Raw genomic sequence first — 21,818 nt, forward strand, 5'->3', positions numbered from 1 at the left:
TTTGGTAGTAGTGGCATAGATAATTAAATAAAAAATCTATCCAAACGAAGAGTCGGCAAGTTTACTTGAAAGAAAAAGATTGATTTCGCAGGATTAAGGTAGGTTGATTTCGTTGATTAAAATTGTTTAATTTCTTTTCTTATGATTTTACTAGAAAGTTGAATTGTTATCGATAATTCTGAAACATCTTGTACAGTATATCGGAACTTTTAAAGCGTTGATTACCTTTTATCGAGCGATCGATTCGTGCGAAGGAAAATGGATTATTGACTATTTCAGTGTTACATAATTGCAACATATGTAGAATAAGGGTATATATAATATATATTTTATAAGGTTAGAAAAGATTTAAACGGAAAACGTTGGAAATGGATAAATGGTAATTAAATGTACAGGAGCGTTTATTTGGTGTGTAGAATTTTCGATATGGATTCCTTGGTATGCTCAACGACGTGGCTTTTCAACTAGCAACTATTAGAAAGTACTACGATTGGGACAGGAAGAAAAATGAGAAAGAAGGAAGAAAAAATTGCTGTCACGAGACATCTCTATATAAGATTACCGTAATGTATTCAAGTATGCATGTCGCTAATGTTACTAGATAACCGGTGATAATTGCGACCAAAAGTGAAGCTATACAGGTTTAACTGGTTTTACATGTTGGCACGTGATGATAATGCAAAAAAAATTGTTCAATTAATAACTTATTTCCTCTGGATTGGTTTCATACTGTTTGCATTTAATTTAATTGTACCTGTTACACAGTTACGAATAGTACCGTAATTCATTCGGGTTTAATTAATTTTATTGTGTCGTACATTTCGAAAGGACAACGTTACGCTACGATCGTTCCAGTTTGTGAAGAATTCAAGAGAAGTGATCTTTTCAATGAATTATGAAATTATTCAACGGAAAGTAATATAAATTACAACTTGTTCGATATTAAATTTCTTTTCACCGATTTTTATACCTGGTGGGTACACGGCTTCTCAAACAACGATTATTCAGTGTTTCAATGTTTAACCTGTATAACAAACTCGTCAATTATTTCGTTCCATTTTTCTGCAAGGTTCAACAAAAATATTTGTCGTAAGTTTTAGCGAAGATTTGTTTAGGAAATTTGCTAAAAAGTTTTTATCGAAACGATAAATAAAGTGGAGCTCTTTAAGTTCGTCTTTTCCTGTGTCAAATTATCGAAATATTGCAAAAGAATCGCGATGTACGTAAGTACGCTAGGATTCATGCTTATTTTCTTTTATGGAATATGTTTATTTATATTTTAAAGTTTTCAATTTAATTTACAAATGTTTAAATCGATCGGTCTATAATAAATGCTAATTCTTTCTTTTCTCCTAACGGAAATCTGAATCCAAGGATTGATAGTTCCATTGATTGAAATTATTTAGTAACCTGATACAAAAGTGACGCAATATCGTGGAATACAAAATATAATTTGTATTTAATTATTGTTAAGGAAAATAATCACAAATGTATTAAAAAGATAGTAGAATTATCTTTCATCAGGAAATTTATGAATATTGCAATTTGATTCCAACAGGATCATAAATATGGGTAATAATAAATTTAAGTTCTATGATGTACGAACATTTTTTCTTTATTTTTATATTAGTAGGGCAATTTCATAAATCGATTTCTATATTATTAGAGCATTCTTCTTATTTCTTCTGTTGCAATGTTTCGAACCGATTTAAAAAAATGTCTAATGCTCCGTTAAATAGAATTGAAAGCACGTCACAGTCATCGAGAATTAAAGTCTCTGTCTTTCATTATCGACGTCTTCATCGCACAAGTGTTACGAACAATCTTCGTTTTTTCGATTAATCCACATATTCTTGAAAATTTAATTTCAATTTATTTTATCCATTAATATTTATTTTTTCTAGTGTTACGAAATGTCTAATTTTTTCTACAAGGAACGAAGACGTTTTTTTTTCTTTGAATATTTTCACTGTATGTATATGTTCAAAGTTTTGACCAATAACAGACAGTAGATGTCCAGACTTGTATTCAGCGAACTGTAGAAATTTACTTGTCATTGTTCCACCTTCAAAGTGATATATTATCAGTGAAAAATAAAGCATCTGTTGCGCTGGGATTGTACATCGGAGCGGCTCGAAACTGATCCTCATTGTTAGTAGGCACCAAGCGTTCTCGACAAAAATCTTGGATAACTGACGTGTTTGAACGATTAATCAAATGCATTGACGTCAGTCCTGTCTACGAAAGTTCCGAATCCATAGACGACATCATCACTGTGAACATATTTTCTTATCGTTTGTTAACCGCATTAGTTGTTCACAATTCTTGTGCAATAAGGTGCGGCAAATTTCCCAATTTGGCTAGCACTTGCAAAGAGAAAGGAAAATGCGTTTCATGAATTTCCAACAAAGCACGTGCACGGATAGGAATAAATTAAAACAGAATATTTGCTCCGATAACAATCAATCCGTCGAATTGCCTACGTACAGTGACGTTCACGTGCGTATGTGCTCGTTTCAGCAATACATTTCAATTTAAAACTCTAATATGTTAATACTTGGTAGTGAAAACTTTTTCCCTTAGAATTGAGGTATATCCTTGATGGTATCTATTCGCTTGATCTACGATGTATCTAACAAAACACGTATTAGTGCACGTTGTGTTTCACAGTTCTATTATTATAATGTTCAATTCTTTCGTGTTTCTTGATTTCCACGATTTTACCTACTTCTCCATGTTATTTCAACTGGATCTCACCTGTTATTTTATTACGATTACGTTTGGTCAAAAAGGTTTTAACTAGGCACGTAAGGTTTTTAAGGTCGTGAACTGTTTAATAAAAATAATCTTTTGATATATGTACGTGTGTCTGTAGGTAACATAAGAAATATATTTTTCATGAAATTTGAATGTACATCTCTGTTCATAATCTTCGGTATTCGATGGATAAAAACGACACCATTAGTAGTCACCGAATCTCAAGTACGGAATCATCTTACATTACTCTATTTATTATAATTTTTATAATATTTTGTTTTGTATGCATATACCCTATGCATATTTTATTACTGAATTTATGGGAATTTTATATTAACTTTGTATATCGGATAGTGAACGTTTAATAAATATTCAACAAAGAAAAATGATGTAAACTTTGCAAAAAATGGAATCAAACATAGGATGCAAATCATTCTGGTTGTTTCGCTCGAATGAATAATCGCTGTTCTGAAATAATGTAACTCCGTAAGTAATTATTTCTTATTTTATATCATTCTTTTCCAAATAACATCGAAGTGACTCAGAAGACTTGTAGACAAACGCCTATTTAACAAAAAAAACAAAAGAGAAAGGAATTTTTAATAAAATTTGAAAGCAATATATTTCATTCGCTACAAGGTAACAGAGAACAAATAAATAGATAATTGGATGCGACCGTTTATTTGTCGAAGTATAAAATTTATATTGAATGTTAAAAATGTGATTCACCATGGTCGTTAATGGTCTTTGAGCCGATACAAGATTAAAGAAATAAATTGAAAAGAAATTTTGTAAAAAATGCGCATCGAACTAATTTTTCATTGTTAATTGTGTACACGCGTATAATGAGAAATGCATGTGCTTAACCACGAAAGTGAATGTTCATATCTTCTTTATTGTATGGAATCTCTTTCCTGTTCCATAGGAATTCCGAGGAATGATGTATTTCTCCGTATATTTCCTCATTACCTATATATGTACGTATATCTTATATTTAACTTGGAGGAAAATTGGTACGTTAAGTAATTTTGTAAATCCCCGAGTTTTTTGATCCATATGTATCAGCTCGTTATTCAATGTCTGTGACTCGATCATTTGAATTAATTAATTTGTTACCATTACTATTATAAAAAAAAGAACAAAGTATCACAATTAAATGTAATGGTAGATTAAATTTTTAGATTTTGTAATATAGAATAATTTCTAAATTTATTGTTTTTTGAATTTATACTTTGAACATTTTAGGATAGTAATGGAACCGACACGATAGCAAATATTTTGTTTAAATATAGTTAACTTTTCCATTCTACTTTTATTGATGTACAGAAAGTATTTTTTACCTCTGATGTGTAAATAACAAATAAAATTTGTTGCAGTTACGTCAATTCTTTCTATAAAATAGTGTGTACCAGGATTTGTACAAAAAAATGGCTCAGTGACGTTATAAAATAAGCTCTTTGTAGTTTTGTTAACATGGATGCGAACAAAGGATTGATTTATTTTTATGAAAGGTGTTTTACATTCGTAATGAATGGTATTGACATTAGAGGAGTTATAGTATGGGTAGTTAAAGAGTGTCGAAGAAACAATTCATCAAGATTAATATGTCAATATTGAAAACGAATTTTATCTCCATAAATAATGCTCTTGAAAAATATTCATTAAAACAATTTGTCATACGGCTAATGAATGTAGCCAATTAATCAGATAATTGTTGAACATATCAAAACTGTAGGATCACTCACTGGTGGTAAAAAAAAATAATACAGGTATAATTTGAGTCACGTTGAGTATCAAGAAACATCGATTACCCGTTTGTATGAGTCACTAAACGGTCAACTACTGGTACACTTACCTTAAATTGGAAGAAACGAGTATTGTATAAATGGCCTGGAAAGAATCTCTACCGAAGGATTAGCGTGAACTGTTCTCTTCTAATATGTCTAAAGCACGAACTACATTTACATCGAATTCTAACAAAATATCACATCATAGTATTTGAATTGAGCGTAGGAGACGGTAGCTTAGTTCAGATTTAAGGGGATTTACCATCTCGAACCAAATGTACGGTCAAAGTGAAATTTGAGTGTCCAGACAGTTAAGTAAGAAATTATGTAGATATATTATATTTCTGTTGGGGCATGCTGAAGCCCCAATTCAATGATCATTACGGAAGCATATTAAGAAAAATTCGATCGATTGGTATTAACGTTGGTAATGAAACTCAGTACGTCATGACCCATGAAAAAGTATTAAGCGAAAGAAACATTAATAATGTCGATAAAACTAAAAGTATCCTTTATGATTTCTTTGAATCGAAAAGAAGGAATTTTACAAATGGGGATTGATAAAGCCAAAATATATGGATGATTAATAATTGTAAATGAGTTGTTTCCTTCCATATTCTAGAAATATAAAAGAATACAAAATAATTAAAAATATCGTTACTTCTAAATACCTAGCTGTTCATTATCAAAAATTGTTGATTTATGGCTATTTTGGTATTAAAATACGATTGTCTGTGAGAGAATGATTAGTTATTTAAAGCGATCAACTCTTATAAGAACAGTAAATTTTGGATATTTAAACAGTTTGATTCTCAAAATTTTATAGAAAAAACTATACTTATCACAATTCTGGTCGTAAAATAACTTAAATTGTGTTTATGTCTCGTAAAATGTTATTATCTGTCGTCAGATACATGTAATATGAATATACATGAAGTTTAAACGATATTTTAGTAAATAAGTTGAAATTAAAATCTGCCTAAATGATTCATACTTCATTTAATATTATTAAATGGAATATAAAAGATACAGGTCAGCTATTTTCATTATCAGTATCAGGGTTAACGTTAACATTCTATTTGTAGCACATCATGGATCACTGAAACCTTTTCTGCGACAAATGAGACATCACTTTGGTCCTTTAGGAGTCAGGCGTATTTTATAAAAATTTATCTGCCGACCACTGTAGGTTTTTTCATCATTTATTTAATTTTCACCACAAAACACCATTTTAGATTATAATTTGTACACTTTAAGATTTGTAAACTGCAAACGTTAAAATTTAGATGCTCTTTACGTAAGAATAACGTGGTTCCTTATAAAAATTAAAACGAATGAAACGGCAGTTAATTATTATTGTTTCTTATTTTCATTCACGTCGTCAGCGAAGGTTGTTTTCTTTGTATACAATTTCAAGAAGGATGACGTGCTGGAAAGAAATGTGTTTCTCTTATGTATTATATACGATGTGTCGTGTGATATCTCTGAAGAAATTCAATGTATTCATAATTTCATCATGTGATGAGTGACCACGTGGTTCTCATTTTCACGCATGGCAGTTCATGCGTTACAAAAATATGCACGAAATAAAATAGATAAAAAAAAGTATTTATTTTGTTGTGTACTAATGGCTCGAACAATGTTATCAATTGTACGGTAATTGATGAAATTTGTGGGAAATACCGAAAGAATCGTAGAAGTACCATCTATACCAACGTCCAAATGTTTCAGACCATTTTATAACGAATTAGAAGTGAAAGTTCTACAAGTAACTATGTATGTAACTATGCATGTGTATGGGAACTCGAAACGTATTTAATGTTCTTTGTAAAGAGCAATCATTCTACAATATTTTCATTAAAAAATAAAGTTACTCTCTTTATTATTGCAGGTATGCAATAACGATTATTACTCGTTTCCTCGTTACAGGTACAATATTTTGCTTTATCAGTTCACACTACTCGAGGCATTCTCTTTATCCATTGTTTAACTAAATTTTTTGATACACTACCGCGGTATACTTGCGTTTTTTAGGATTCAGACACGACTACCTACATTATACAATTTTACAGTTAAACGAGGTGCTGGTTATATTATTATATTCTTATTTCCTTGTCGTATTACGTAATTCGAATAATTGACAAAATTGAATATATTTAGTTACGCCGAGAAAAATAATTATCTTGCACACAGGTGAACGACAACGTCTGATAATGGTTGGTCACAGGTAAATGATAATTACGATAATTCGATTGTCATTTAGTAAGGTGTAATAGTGACGCGGACAGTGTCGAACATAATGTTTCGTTGGTGTGCATTTCTACCTTACACGGGAACGGAACGATGCAAACTCACCATCGTTGTTCACAATTTTGTCGTCCTTGCTGCAAACATGGAGGCTGCTGAGCCTGTTCTCGGGGTCAGCGGTCTGATCAGGATTATTATTATTATTGCCCCGAAGTGGATCTTCGAAAGCGGCATTGCTATAGCCGGTTAACCGGACTTGCTTCCCCGTTTCGAGGTCGAATTCTTGGATGTTGTACTTTGACATGTTTCGTAGAAAATGAAGGGCCGATAGAAAAGAAAGTGTGCGTCTCGATTTCGTGGTGAGATACCGACGTTCGAGAGAAGCTGACTTTTACGAGCGCCACTGGTCAAACGAACTCCATTGTCCTGTACGCGTCACGACCCTGAAAAACCAGAATACGCGAATTAATTGGCTGCTGTTTCCGTGGTACCGTTACAATACTTTTTTCACTGTTCTTTTTTTCTTTTTTACTAAGCCGATACCCGATTTTTTCTCCAATTCGTTAAACCTTTTGCCGAGTGAATTTCGCAATAGCAATTTCAAGGATTTCGATATTTTTTCGCTGCGTCACCTTCACCTTCGCTGTTGGTTCTTGATTTCTTTCAATCACTTGCTCTTGCGGCGTATTAAATTTAGAAAATTGAATTACATACGTTTTAAAACACCGCGGAAAGTAATTCCCGTTACTCGTTATTTCACGTTTTCCTAAATTTCGTGTATGTTTACTACATACCATACGTGAAATAAATACCATCTTCTATTTTTTTTGATAGAAAAATTGAAATTACAGTACAGTTTTGCGTTGAGTTGGTAAACTTAATGCATTGGTTCAGGAAAAGGATACAATTTATTTAACACTTGTTTTTTGTGCGATAAAAGATCTACTTCGATAATAGTACTCGATCGACATTCAGTTTCTTAGATATTGTGAGAGATTTTTCACTTTACAGTGAATGTATAAATTTTGTACATCGTGAGAGAATGATGATAATAAACACGATAAGTAGAATCTCATTTCTTTTGACATAATTTATTTTTAATACTTACTCATAAAATACAAAAAAGGAAAAAAAAAGACAAGGACATTCCTCTTCAGAGATGCATTTACAAACTTCGAAAGAAACTAAGAAAAAGCCAGCTTCAAGAAAGCCAATGCCAAAAGAAATACTTGATCATTGAACATTTCTTGTCTACGGATCAGGAGAACTACTCCCATCGATGCAAATATGCACATTATAAATACAAAAGTTAACTTTTTGGATCAATAATGTGTATTTAGCTGCTGCTTAGTTATCCAAACGGAAAAAAATGGTTCACTTGTGTATTATAACCGGTAGCAATTGTTTTCTATTTGTTTCGATTCGGGTACATGTTTAAAATCGCATCAATTGCTTATGGTAATTAATGACTTGTTTTATTTCTTAGAGGTTACTTAACAGATTTATATCTTTAAGGAGTGCCATTGCTTTTTTTCTATCGTTCTCTATTGTTGAATTTAGACTAAAAATTGAATTATTTGCAACGAATTAATTTACGTATTACTTATAATATTTTTTTCGACGCGAGATACTAGGTAACTTTTATCATCCAATCTATGAAAATTCTATAGGTGAAGTTATCGAAGGGGTCCCTGTTCATGGATTTTGCTCTTTTTTAAACATGTTGTGGAAATTAATATTTCAAACAATTTTTTCCTTTACATATTATAGGCGGTCGGCCTCGGTTTCCGAGATGTTTGCAAAAAACATTCAATACTATACATTGAACTCTGCATATACGTATAAGTGCATCCGTGGTAGCGTGTACATAAGCGTAAGACTAGAAATAATGTTTCTATAAACACATGGCTGGTAGTCAAGATGTGTAACGGGTGAATTTAGCAACTTAGACTTATATAGCCGATTGTGGAAAAATATGCACCCAATCAGCGTTGATTTCATACGATCTTGAAATGGTTGACAATGCATTTTTTCTATTCGTACGAAATCGGTCTCGGTTGGGGGTAGACTTTTCTTTGGCTTTGTGAGTCGAAGTTTTTAGATTCACCCGTTATATGTTTTAATTATCGACCATCGTGATGGGTTTATAGAAACAGTAGTAAGAAGCGGTTCTATGTTGACGCATACTCTGTCATGGTATGTACGTGTAGGTAATATTCAATGTATAGTATCGAAAGTTTTTTACGAATATTTTGGAAATCAAAATTTCTCAAAGGAAAATGTCGTTCAAAACATCGCCTCTTATAAAATATTTAAAAACGAAAGAAATCCATGAAGAGAGACCTCTTCGACAATTTGAACATTCTATATTAATTAAATTAGATAGCGACCATTTAATAAATGCTTAAAAAAAGAAAAGAACGTAAACGTTGTCAGAAACGAAGTGAAAAAGAAATCAAACAAAAGATATAAACCATTCATGGCTAATTCGCTCGAACGAGTAATCGCTGCTCTAAAACAGTGTAATTCTGTAAATAATCATGACTCGTTTATTAGAGTTTATTTAATAACTTTAATTGAATCATCTAAGATGAATTGATTTATAAATTAATTATAAACGTTAAATTTATATTTTAATATTTACATGGTTTTTAATAAATTCTTTTAATTAATTGCATTAGTGTTTACTATGTTGATGAAAAAATTTTAAAGGTTTCTGTACGGTGACCTTGTGAAAGAAAGGGTTAATTGCGCTGCACATTGATTAACGTTAATTTGCGATTGGAGCGTCGAATATATTTTACGATCGAAATTGTATTAAAATACTTTAATAATTGCGCACAACAAGGTACATTTCGAAACAGTGCTTACAAAGCACAATTAAACACTTTTTAAATTCTCAGTTACGCACGAGTTTCACTTCGACGCCTATATTACGTGCACATTTCACATCTCCTTTGGGGTATTACTTTCCCTGGCGTTTGGAAAAATATCCCTATTGCCAGAGGAGAAGTAAAGAGAAGGCAAATTACGTGTCGGTCGCTTTGTCGACTGTATTCAAAAAATTAAAAACACATTGTAGAAATTGTGCTCTTTGTGCGAAGAACTTTTCAATAAAAACTTCAACTGTGTGTACAAACGAACAAATCAATGACGTACGGGGCTATTAGAACGTTGAAAAGTGAATGATTGTAGATGGTATTAGTTTGTCGGTGCATACATAATTGATTTGTTCGTTTCCATAACAGTTAAAGTGTCAATTTAAATTTTCCTCGCACAAGCAGCATAATGTTTTTACGAACCTATAACAATGATTATAAATTCTTCATGTATCGTAGATACATTTATTATATTTATTGTCTGCTTTGTAAAAGAAATATCAAGATAGCTCTATCTATAAATAAAGAGACTCTATCTATAAATAAGAGTTTTTTCAATATATATATATATATATATATTTCTTTTATTGCACGCCAAAGTTAAAAATGTAATAGTACGTTAAATAATTCACGGACTATTAATGTGTAGTATTTTTTTATTGTTATTGATCTTTTTATTAAGCAAATAAATGCGTAAATAAATAAAACAAATTTTTACAGTCTATAAAGTTGGTCGACAACTGATGGGAACAATGTTATAAACTTTGAATTTTTAGAATGTTTATAACGGTTTTATAACACGCAATTAGATACAATTGATAATGTAATTATTTCAGATCTGGTCGGAGATAAATTACGATTTCCAAAGTAAGAGTGTAAAAACTGCGTTGTATAAAATTTCGCTGGCTCGTCAAGATTTCGTAACGTATTTCACGAGAAGTGATACAAATGTTGGCTTTCGCAGCAACAATTACGCAAATTATTGCACACGTACCGCATGGTTTTTGTATTCAAAATGTGCCGAGTGTAATCAATGAATTATTGTCTTTCTCCAATGAATTCAGTTTTATCGTTTATACCACTGTTTTCGATTTTTCTAAAATGACTGACAATGAGCCATACCCATGATTTTATGTATAACATTATACACTGTGTCTATAAATATTATATATTGTAAGAAAAACTTTTGTTCGAAATTATTAACGAATATAGAAATATTTAAAATTTGGCAAACATGCGCACTTTATTCTTATAAAGATTCTTTTACAGTTTATAATATTATAAGTATATTATGTAAAATGATATACAGGACGTTACATGTTTGTTAAATCGGCTAATTAAGAAATATAGACCTTAATACTATGAAATTTTGTAAAACGCAATATACCAATTACTATAAAAATGTCTCCTTCGTAATATGTAATATATTTAGTATAGTGTACGCTATATGTATGTAGTATTTGGTACAGAATTTCGAAAGTATATAGTAATGCAGCGTATTCAATCGATGTAATAAAACTTTTCACAAGATATTCGATTTCGCAAGTCTTTGTATATATTTGTTCAAGTAAATTATATTCGAGGAAAATATATAGAAATACAAAAAATATTAAACATCCACAGAATGGTATTCCAAGTACGTTACTTGGGCTTTGGAGTTTTCTTTCACAGATTATATTGTTATTAAACGTGTACTACTTAAATTTAAGAGCAAGGATTAAGATACACAATTTGTTTCATCCGATGTGTCACGTAGATTATAAAGAAGATTTTAAACTGTATCAAAAATATTCGAGACGTTTCATCGATATCTACTATTCAAGGAAATCCAAATTTATCGACTTTATCAGTTTCCAGCAATTCGGAAAAATTTACACTCGATACGTTTACCGATATCGAAAATAAAAGAACCAGAAAATTTTAATAGAAAATATTTTGTTAAAGTGAAATTTTATTCTGAACATAAATATAGTATAAAATGTAATAAATAAATGAAGAATAATTTTATTTCAAAAATATAAACAACTTTTTATTTATTAACTATTCCTAAAAAATAAGCGCGTAGAAAACATAAATTTTCAAAATTGGAAGTAATCTTCTAATTGCATTCTAATTTTTGTAGAAATTAACCTAATCGTGGAAAAAGGTCTCAGATTTTACACATGTCGGTCAAGTGATTAATAGGAAATCGCATACCATTTGTATCTATATATTTTTCTCCGATTTTTTACTTTTGGAAAATCCGTTAATTCTTTCTTAATGACTGGTATTAGATTATTTGGTTTGCTTTGCGTTAGAGTTGGTTTTTCATAGGATATCTTAGTTTTTTATCATTTTTACGTTTCATTGCTTATGGTAATCGATGTGTAATAACAAAAAACATGTAATCGAGTAAATGGTTAGCGAACAGCGTGTCTAGGCACAATTATTACACGTAGCTTATTAGAGGTGTAGCCTCATAAGGAGTATATCGTGTATAATTTGTTGGAATAATATTATTAATATATGTGTTATACTATAAGTATTATTAATGTATTGAATTACCTGTAAAAAATCGCAAATTACCTATAAAATTTTAAAGAAATATTTTATCATTTGCCGGTATTGAAATCATTAATAAGTCTGTAAAAAATAAGTACGAATGATAAAATTATAATAATTTATCATACAAATTTCTGGTACTATTACCGTATTTGCACAGATAAATTCTTAGTGATTGATAATGTTCATTATAATACGTGTGTAATATAAATTTTATAACGTAATACATTTATAAGTAATAAACGGTTAACGTTTTTAGTCGAGATCAAAATCAAACTTCATCTTTAGATTATTTATGACGCTGTCTGCAGTACTCAAATTTTCAAATGAGATTGATTAATAGCATGTAAAACTGCGTTTAATTTAATTTAAAGAATACTTTGTCTATTGTTACGTTATAATAACATATTGCAATATTCAAACGACATAATATGTGTATGTAACAGCAATAATGACTAATAAATGATTTTGAAAGAATCAATATTATAGTTTTAGTTAACCAATATCGAGCTGGTAACAGAAATAAAGCATTAATATCATTCTATAATGAGAAACACTATTTAAAAACAATTTCAAATTTTAATACCGAAGCCTGCGAAGTTTGGAACTCTATTTCATAGGATGCAATCCTTAAACTTATCTTTCTCAAATTTTCAGGAACATTTTGTTCATTTTATCAGTTCATAAATCAAAATTTTACAAAGGAATTTATATAAATCAGGATGATACATTTTCTACAGGATAGAATACTGAAAGGAACACTTCAAAAATTCAAGTTTTAAATATTGGAAATTTGTATTGTTGGAATTGCGTCTCGTACGGCACAACCTGCAGGTTTTATTTCGTTTTAATAGTTTTTAATATTTCTTTTATCGTTTTAAAATACGACTTTGTAAAGGAAGATTTAAAAAGTGGAGCGATATTTTTTTTATTATAATATTCTTATGTAACCAGAATGATGCAAGTTAACAAACTTTAAATGTAAATTAACACAGTCTTGTCGCAAAATAGTTTTGGAAAACGGATTTGGTTAAGATGTTTACCCAAAAAATGAATAGACAACAGACATCTGAAGAAAAATTAAGTCTTATTGCCGTTTAAATAATTGCTAAACCGATACAATTCCATATACTACATACTCCGTCTGTGACATAGAGTTACTGGAAGTCCTGAAAATTCCAGAAGAACATTATTTTACACATTCATTCGTTTTAAGTCTTGCACAACTATTATTTAACGGGGATTTTTTCCTCCTGTTTGTTCGAAGAATTTTTTCTGCTTGAAACGTTGTTTACGTCCAAGACTTTTGTATGTTTTTTACCTGTACATTTCAGACTTCGCAGAAATTAAAATTCTTATTCAACATTCTCGATCACATGAATTAGTTCGACATGAAATTACAGTTCTGATTAATGAACACGTGGCACTCGACTGACTGCAGTTTTCATACCCCACAGATAATAAGTCTTACGCATAGTAAAGCATTATTTATCGAACACGTCGTCGCGCATTTAATGTATTTTACCACAAAACGTATTCCGATCTGTAAACGGGTGATCGAGAAGACAATTGCGGGCAATGTTTCGTAAGAGATCCAAGAAGTCCGATGACTTTATTACACAGTAAATACTTACGTTCTGTTAGCATTAATAATTAACACGTTAAGGGAAAGGGGCGGGTGATCCCTACTAGGAAGACGATTAATTAGGTAATTAAACATTAGAATTTAAAAAAGGAAGAAGTATAAGAATATCAATGAATTGAACTTTCGTAGAAGTATTTCTTGACTTTTAAGTGTATTGTCTGAATGTTTTAGAACGTTGCGATAAATATTTCAGGCGTTTCGGTGTTTTTATTATCGACGCGATTGGCGTCGTTTTGTAAGTGAGAAACAGACGAAACGAACAAATTATTCAAGTATACGATTCAAGTATACCATTATTCAAATGACTATTATCCTGGCTAGAATAAAAAGATAATAAATATAATTTAACAAAATACCGCATTTTAAAAAACGATTTCAATATTCTCCAAATTTTTTTGAACATTAAGAGTGAATAAATAAATAAAAGATTCAAAGATGTCGACTTAAGTCTAATAAGGGTAATAAACCTTTACATGTGCACGAAATTTCAAATCGTTCGGCCTGGTAATTCTCGAGAAACATAGTTTTCAGTAAAACGCGTTTAAAGTTCCAAGTACGGATTTAAGCATCGTAGCTTCGATCATTTTTCTTTCATTAATGTAAAATTTACAGGCAATATTTTCAGAGATCCATCATTCAGACTTCCATAATATCCGATAAAAACGAAAATTGATTTTTTAATTTTCTTAATGGGAATACCTCCTTAAATGTAAATACAGTCAAACGTCGATAGAAACGCGTAAAAACTTGACATTGTGGCATGTAAATATTTATGATCACAAGACATAAAAACCGAGCTCCGTATCATTGATTTCGCGTAGCAATATTCTCATGCGATTTATCGCAATACCATCCTCAACTGGTATGAACATCTGCGCATTATGGAACGATTTGCTGTCTTGAGAATTTTTTACGAGACATCCAGAGCTTAGCATAAGAGGACACTCATTCATATGAAACGATTTGATAGTTAAGGAATTGTGTCAACCTCGTAATTAGATACCGTTAGTGTTACTACACTACCTTCTCGTGATCGAAGAGTTACGTTCGATCGATCGCATTTAGCAGTATCATGCACGACCATAATAACACGACGTGTTATATGTAAAGTATATTTCATTCGATATATGCTAAACACATCTTCTAATAATTACTCGATATAATTAGACGCGTTCAACATTGAACTCCGCGTACAGAAGGTTTCTTAATATTCCATATAGGAAGTTGCAAGTGTAAATCAGCTTTATTAATTTAAAATTGATGTATTAAGGAATATTGATGAGTCACAAGGTTTAGCAAAAAGTACTCGATTAAAGGATCGATGTCGTAATACACAACTATTATAAAACTGCTTCCTTTACGACACGTAATATACCTATCTAATATAATATAGTATATTTTGAACAGGAATTTCAAAAGTATAACTCGACCTTATATATTTTTGTAACAACTTATTAAAGAATAATCATCGGATTTAACGAAGTTTTGTACAAGATACTTTGTTAACAAATTGAAAACGTAACAACTACTATGAAAATTTCTCCTTCTAGAATAGTACAATATACAACATTTTAAGTTATACGCAAAGTATAACTACATTTAATTTTATTGTTAAAACGATTTATTTTAAAGCATAAAGACAAATTTTAACGCGATTAGAACGCCAATGCTTGATAAATTAGCTATTTGGGGTTCGAATACATTGAATTCAAGAATACATCTCGTTCTAATTAATGTAAATTAAGTTTTATTAACGTAATTTACGCTGAAAAAAAAAACATTCAACAATTATCAAATGTGTGCAATGCTGAACGTTATCTCCGAACGATATAATATTTAAATTTTTTCGATGAATTAAAATAAAATTCGATTTTCCCATGAGTTTAGAAATTGGAAATGTCTCTTTTTATCACAGTATCAGATATTTTACGAAATTTAAATTGGCTCTTGAACTTTAACGTAGTGTAGTGGATTAGTGTCACGTATGTATTATACATTAAAAACGTGTAGTAGACTCGCGCGAGAGGTAATAATTTTTGGGAAAGTGTTAAATAATTCATCTTTCATTGCTCAACGTTCGAATTGATTTTCTAATAAATCAATTGATTTCTAACTAGTTTAGTGACGATTCGATTCGATAATGGATTACCACTGTTTGCGTATAAATGTTTTTACTATTTTATATTACGAATTTGTATGATAAAAAGTGCGATAACAAATTTTATTTTCAATGCTGTAAACGTACGTTAGAAGAACTGGTAATTCAAAAACGACAAAACTGTCGTTTCGCAAATTATGTTTCTCTCGGACGTGTTTAAAATACTCAGCGTAATTAAAAAATTAGTATTCGTCATTCAAGTTCACGTAGCTGTGGAAACAATGGTGCTGCAGATGAGAAGTATAACTTTAAATGGATACAGGTGTGACTCGGTCACGGTACAAATAGTTTGTTATTTTCTTTAATACTTTTGCACGGAGAGTGTGGTCAACGGACTGCAATTTACGATAACGGGACTTCGAGAATGATCATAATTCTCGAAATTGGATTCGAAAAATGAATTCCAGAGATTCGTAAAATATTTCCATACACTTGTAGCTCGTTTTACGAAGTTGAAGATATTGCGAGGAGCAATTTACGTTGCATAAACACGACGTTTAAAGAACAGTTAGGTTACTGATTTTTTAAACTTTATGGCCACAATTAGGTCATTAGGTTTCATTCTTACGTCTTTGCGGTACAAACTTTTAGCTATGGATACTTTTTCATTTTGTTTCGTGTTATGGAACATAAGGTGTCGTTTGCGTGTCATCAAATAATGGAGTAACTTCTCTTAATGTTTTTTTTATCGAAGAGTGACTCTACTCGTTGAATAGTCAATTTTGTACGAATAAAACAAATATGGTATACTTATTGTTTGTAAATAAATAGTTTTAGACTGACAAACAAAGTACAGAACCTTCGAATCACAAATTTAGTTGAAACTTTGCATATTATTTGGTTATACTGTTTATGAAAATGTAAGGATATTCAATCATCGGGGCCTATACTCGATAGTTTTTTAGTTATTTAAGAATAAAATATTACCATCTTTATATGCAGCAATAGGTTTTGTATTCCTCAAATGTAACAATCAGTATCATTTTTGTCTTTTTATCTAGCAAGTAAAGTTGAAGTTATTTAAAATTTGGTATGATATTTCATGCGTGAAATATAATTAATTTGAATAGATAAATAAAAAAAAATTGTCTATTTGCACGAAATTGAACCCGGGTACAAAGAACTTCAAAACATTAGCAGTCGGTTCGACTAAAATTATATTTCAATGTAACGGCCAAATTTTAATCATAAATATCTAAGACAACTATTGAGTATCTGCTATTACAATGGTACATTTTTATAAACAAAATAACTAAATCTACCATCATGCACAGCTTCAATTAAATTCGCGACTCGAAGGCATTGCACTTTCCTTGTGAGTCCTTTTTGCATACGTTGCTCCATAAAATAGGGGGGCTATATTTTGGAAATAATTTAGGAGACTAAAATAAATATCAGAATTGAAAAGAATGCTGTTTATACGATACAATAATGTGCAATGGTCTGGGTTAGCTGTTTTTACCGAAAAATCCAATAGTTTAAATCTGAATAGCCACGCTACTTTTTATTACCTTTTCTCGAAATTGAGCAAGCTAGTTCTTCATTTTGTGCATTTTATTGTATTAATCTTTTCATTTTTCTAAATGGCTGGATACAGCCGAATAATTAACGAACGATAATAGATATAGAACAATAATCGTTGTAAATGATCAAGTAAAGTTATATTTAGATATATCTCGATCGAGTATAATTTTTGAAACAAGCATTAGATAATATTGAATGTCGAACTTATATGAACATTACTGTTTGAAAGTTGGAAATCACTCGTTCTTGTCAAAGAAATTCGTCGATTCTTTACACAAGATTTCTTTACATAAATTTTCTTGTACCAGGCTTTTATCAAAGAATTTGATTTTCACAATTTTTAGGATGCAAACGCACTTTCACCAATTAATTTTTATTTCTGCAATCTCATTAAAGAAATAATTTACGGTACAGATAATAAAAATCTGCAATTGAAAGAAAAAATCGTACAGGCCTTCGACAAGCAATGGATCAGAACATTTTAGTGATTGTTTGAGCGTTTGTGATCAACCAGGCAGAACTTTTTTCATGCTGCAATGATTGAGGACACTTCTAAGTGTTTTGGAATTAATACGTGTGAATATAAAGTAAAGAAAATAAATTCATTATGAGAACTTGCATTTTACGACCTTACCCACGTTCATAAACATCAAATAAAAAAAGAAGGTGAACTACACCAAGCCTAGAGGCTGAAGTTCCTTGCATAAAGTCGGTTTAGTTGAAACTCAGGTAGATATACTCGTATGTATATTCGAGATTTTACAAAACTGATTTATTCGAAAGCGAAACCTTGTACACGAAAGTCTCACGGATTACAATATATTTTATATTATTAATATGCGTATACACATAGATATGTAAAAGATAAAAATCAGGGTTTGAAATAGTTATGGAACATTTTTCAACAAAAGTTCTCACATTATAAGTTTCGTTGTCAATGGATAAATCAAATTTTTTAAAAAGTAGAAGGTTTAATTTTGATAGAATTGATCAAAAATAAAAAGTCAGATATAAAGGAATGCACAGGTTTTAATTTCTGCTTATAAGTGATCATTTTTGTATCAGATTTTCTCTGCACCCACTGTTTACGTACCCATGCAGTGTACGTGATATTAACCCTTGGAATACTTGATTATAGAATAATATTTTTAAAAATATATCTTCGACAAGAAATTTGCAAAAGACATTTTTGATATAATTGAAAATTACTCTCAAAAATTTAATACTTCCCAATGAGAACAAAAGAAAAACGAATCCAATACAGTTAATGAAGTGATATTTCCAATAAGAGATGTACTCTATACTGGTAGATAAAAGTAACAATAAAATAGTCACGTAGATGAACAATATTTGTATAGAACTTGAAAAAGTGGTTTTACATATAAAACTTCAAGGTACGTTTTTCTGTTATATATGAAATTGTTTTTTAGGTGAGAGGTTGAAATAAATAAAATTTCGAGATCAAAAAATGAGGACCATCTTAATGCATATGTATTACCTATGTATAGTATATTAGAAATAATGATTGGAAGTGTGAAGTAGATACGAATCTCAATAAATAAAAATATTGTAGTAAATGAGGAAAAAATAATAAAATTAAAGTACTTTCTGCCCCCATAAAATTCATACACGGGATTTCCCGGATTAGTCTGGCACGTTTGCCCCGCGGCAATCGTAACTATTGAAAGTCACTCATTCGAGCGTAGTTACAGACAAACGTCACAACATTTTTTTTTGTTTGGTAAATTGTTAAAGGAAAAACATATAAGATTCCTTCAATAGTGTCAGACATTCTTTTCTATTAAAATGTCACAGAAACGGATATTCTTTTGAACGAAAAATATATGTTCTGATAAAATTAAAAAAAAGGTAGACTTCCTTTCGATTTATGATTTTGATACTTTTATAAAGAAGTGTATATTGAACGATTACTTTATTTGAGAAGATGATACTCAACTGATGTTATGAAACACATTTTTGTTTCATAAATTTGTATTTAGAGCAGTGACAAGTTCCGGTACTTCTAGTTGAAATGTTTCACGTAATTCACGGCATTCGTTTCACTTATGTATTCGCAAGTTGTACCTAAGTGTGTGCGAAAGTTTATTAGAAGGCCTATAATCCTACATAAAGGCGGATGATGCTTTCTCTGAGCGATTTCAACGTGTGTTACAAAGCGATGGATGAATTGATACGTTCCGTAGAGTTTTATCTACTGATTTGTAAAATGAGATCTAGTTGTGTATGTAGATGAGCTACAGGAGATAGAAACAGTACAATTAGTTAATTTTTTCTGATCAATATCGCATATTTATTTAAATTAAAAAAAAAAAAAAAAAAAGAAATTGTCGACTGATTTCATCTTCGTCTTATGTATGTCTCTTATTATTGCAATTTAAGGCATTAAACCAGTCGAAGATTTATTTGTAAATAAATTTATATCTATACAAAATATTAAATGAACGTATTGTTTCCATTTCGATAGAGTCGTTACGATTATTCTAAATTCTAATGTAGAGATTGATATAAGTTATCGTGAGAGAATACGGATAAAAATTGTATTTCATTTCGAATAAGAGAATTGCTATGCTAAGTTACTGTGAATTGCTTTTTGATTAAAAGATAATGCTCAGATTGTTTTCGTAGCATTATTGCCGCGGTAGTAATTAATTACAACTCTCTCCGAGTTCACGGAACATGCAGTTACTTTAGGAGTAAACGCATGTTCTCCTACTATAATATGATCGATGACCGATATTTTTTATTTAATCTGTTGAAATTAAAAGTTACAAATATAGTGAAACATATTTAACGAAATATTAGGCGTGAAATTTGAACGTAACATATGAAATATTTCAGTAAAGTAAACTTTAACAATAAATCAATACTTTTTTTACTTAGTTATTTCTTGATAAAACTGTTAAGAAAATAATCATTAGTTAGACTTTTCTGAATAAACACAATTGTAAAAATTGATCAATCATATTTTTTGGTCACTTGAAGAGTCTAAATTGTAAAACATTTTGAAATTAATCTTCTATATTATTCTCAATCGTATACATGTAATTAAGTATAATGAAATTTGGACTTTTAAAAAGGGACAAAGATATTTCCCTTTATATAGGGATAGGGATGAAACTTTGAGTTTTTATGTTTGATTAATGTGTACAATTACGTTTCCTTGGAAAAGTTTGCCAAGGAAAATTTAATAATTCTTTTCTTAACAAGTCCATTACAATTTTCTCTATTTCTAATTGTTTATCGAAAGGTGTATCGTATGAGATTATTAATATTTTTGCTTCTTTTAGGTGAAAAAATTAAATATACTATTTAATTTATCTTTATATTTCATTTTTATTTCAATTTTACTGTCTCATCGTAGTTTACCATTTATTATTTTTAGTATCGTTTTATTAATCCTTCGAAACATTCTGTTGTAACGTGACAGTACTTCTATTAGAAATGTTATAAACGATTGAGTTTCAAAAAGATTACATAATATTTCACAATTTTATAATGTGCTTTAAAATTGATATTTACTTGCACAAGGAACAAAATTTGATTCTACTAAACGTAAACTAGTTAATACGTACATATGTAACAGTGCGAACGTGTGCCTCTAAAACTGACTAAAATTTATCGATCATTACGCGTTATCAAATTTTACTTTTCCATATAAAAGAATACAATTTTATTATCTTATAAATTGAATATGTAAACATTATAAAAATCTTGCATAAATAAATACCTCGTATTAATGTCACATCACATCCAAGAGCGAACCACGATAGTTAAACGTCATGAAGCCATCATAGCCAGTAGTGTGTCTGTTGGTGTGCCGTTTTTACTTTGAACGGCATCAAATCGTTCCCGTTTTCTGCCTTTTTTCAATCACAGTCGCGATAAATGTATCTCAGCATACGAAACTCTAACTTTAACAACAAAACGTAGAACACCGCGTTCGGTCGTGCAACGATGGTATTTGAAGAAAGAATATAAAAATTGAAGGTTATGCGCGTTAGAAACTTGTTTTCGCTCGAAAGTAGAGGTTACGAACGCTCGGGAAAGTGATCCTGCAGTGTTTTCGTTCAATTCTTTATGGAGGTTCAGTTGCGAATCGAACAGAAAGCTTTATAAATGTTCGAACGCCGCAAACGTCACTATGCCTCTCTGCGGGGAACGCTCACCTGAGCAGAAACTTGACAGTCGAGAATTCGCCTTTGCGCGGTGCGCTGACGCGTCTGCGCATTAATACCCATCTCTCCTAAAACATCGTCACG

General features: G+C 30.5%; 1 protein-coding gene across 2 annotated transcripts in view; it reads right to left on the reverse strand.

The window, feature by feature from the left end:
• LOC143147899 (sodium-independent sulfate anion transporter) overlaps positions 1–21,780 on the reverse strand; it is a 30,598-nt gene extending 8,818 nt beyond the window's left edge. For both annotated transcript variants that reach the window (XM_076313612.1, XM_076313611.1), the window contains exons 1-2: positions 21,287–21,780; positions 6,900–7,234 (exon numbers count right to left, since the gene is read on the reverse strand). In XM_076313612.1, coding sequence (XP_076169727.1) covers positions 6,900–7,095 — 196 coding nt within the window. In that variant the 5' untranslated portion in view covers positions 7,096–7,234; positions 21,287–21,780. The remainder of the gene's footprint in view (positions 1–6,899; positions 7,235–21,286) is intronic.
• Between the last annotated feature and the right edge of the window lie 38 nt (positions 21,781–21,818).

Source organism: Ptiloglossa arizonensis, chromosome 6, assembly GCF_051014685.1.
Source record: "Ptiloglossa arizonensis isolate GNS036 chromosome 6, iyPtiAriz1_principal, whole genome shotgun sequence".
NCBI classification, from domain to species: Eukaryota; Metazoa; Arthropoda; class Insecta; order Hymenoptera; family Colletidae; genus Ptiloglossa; species Ptiloglossa arizonensis.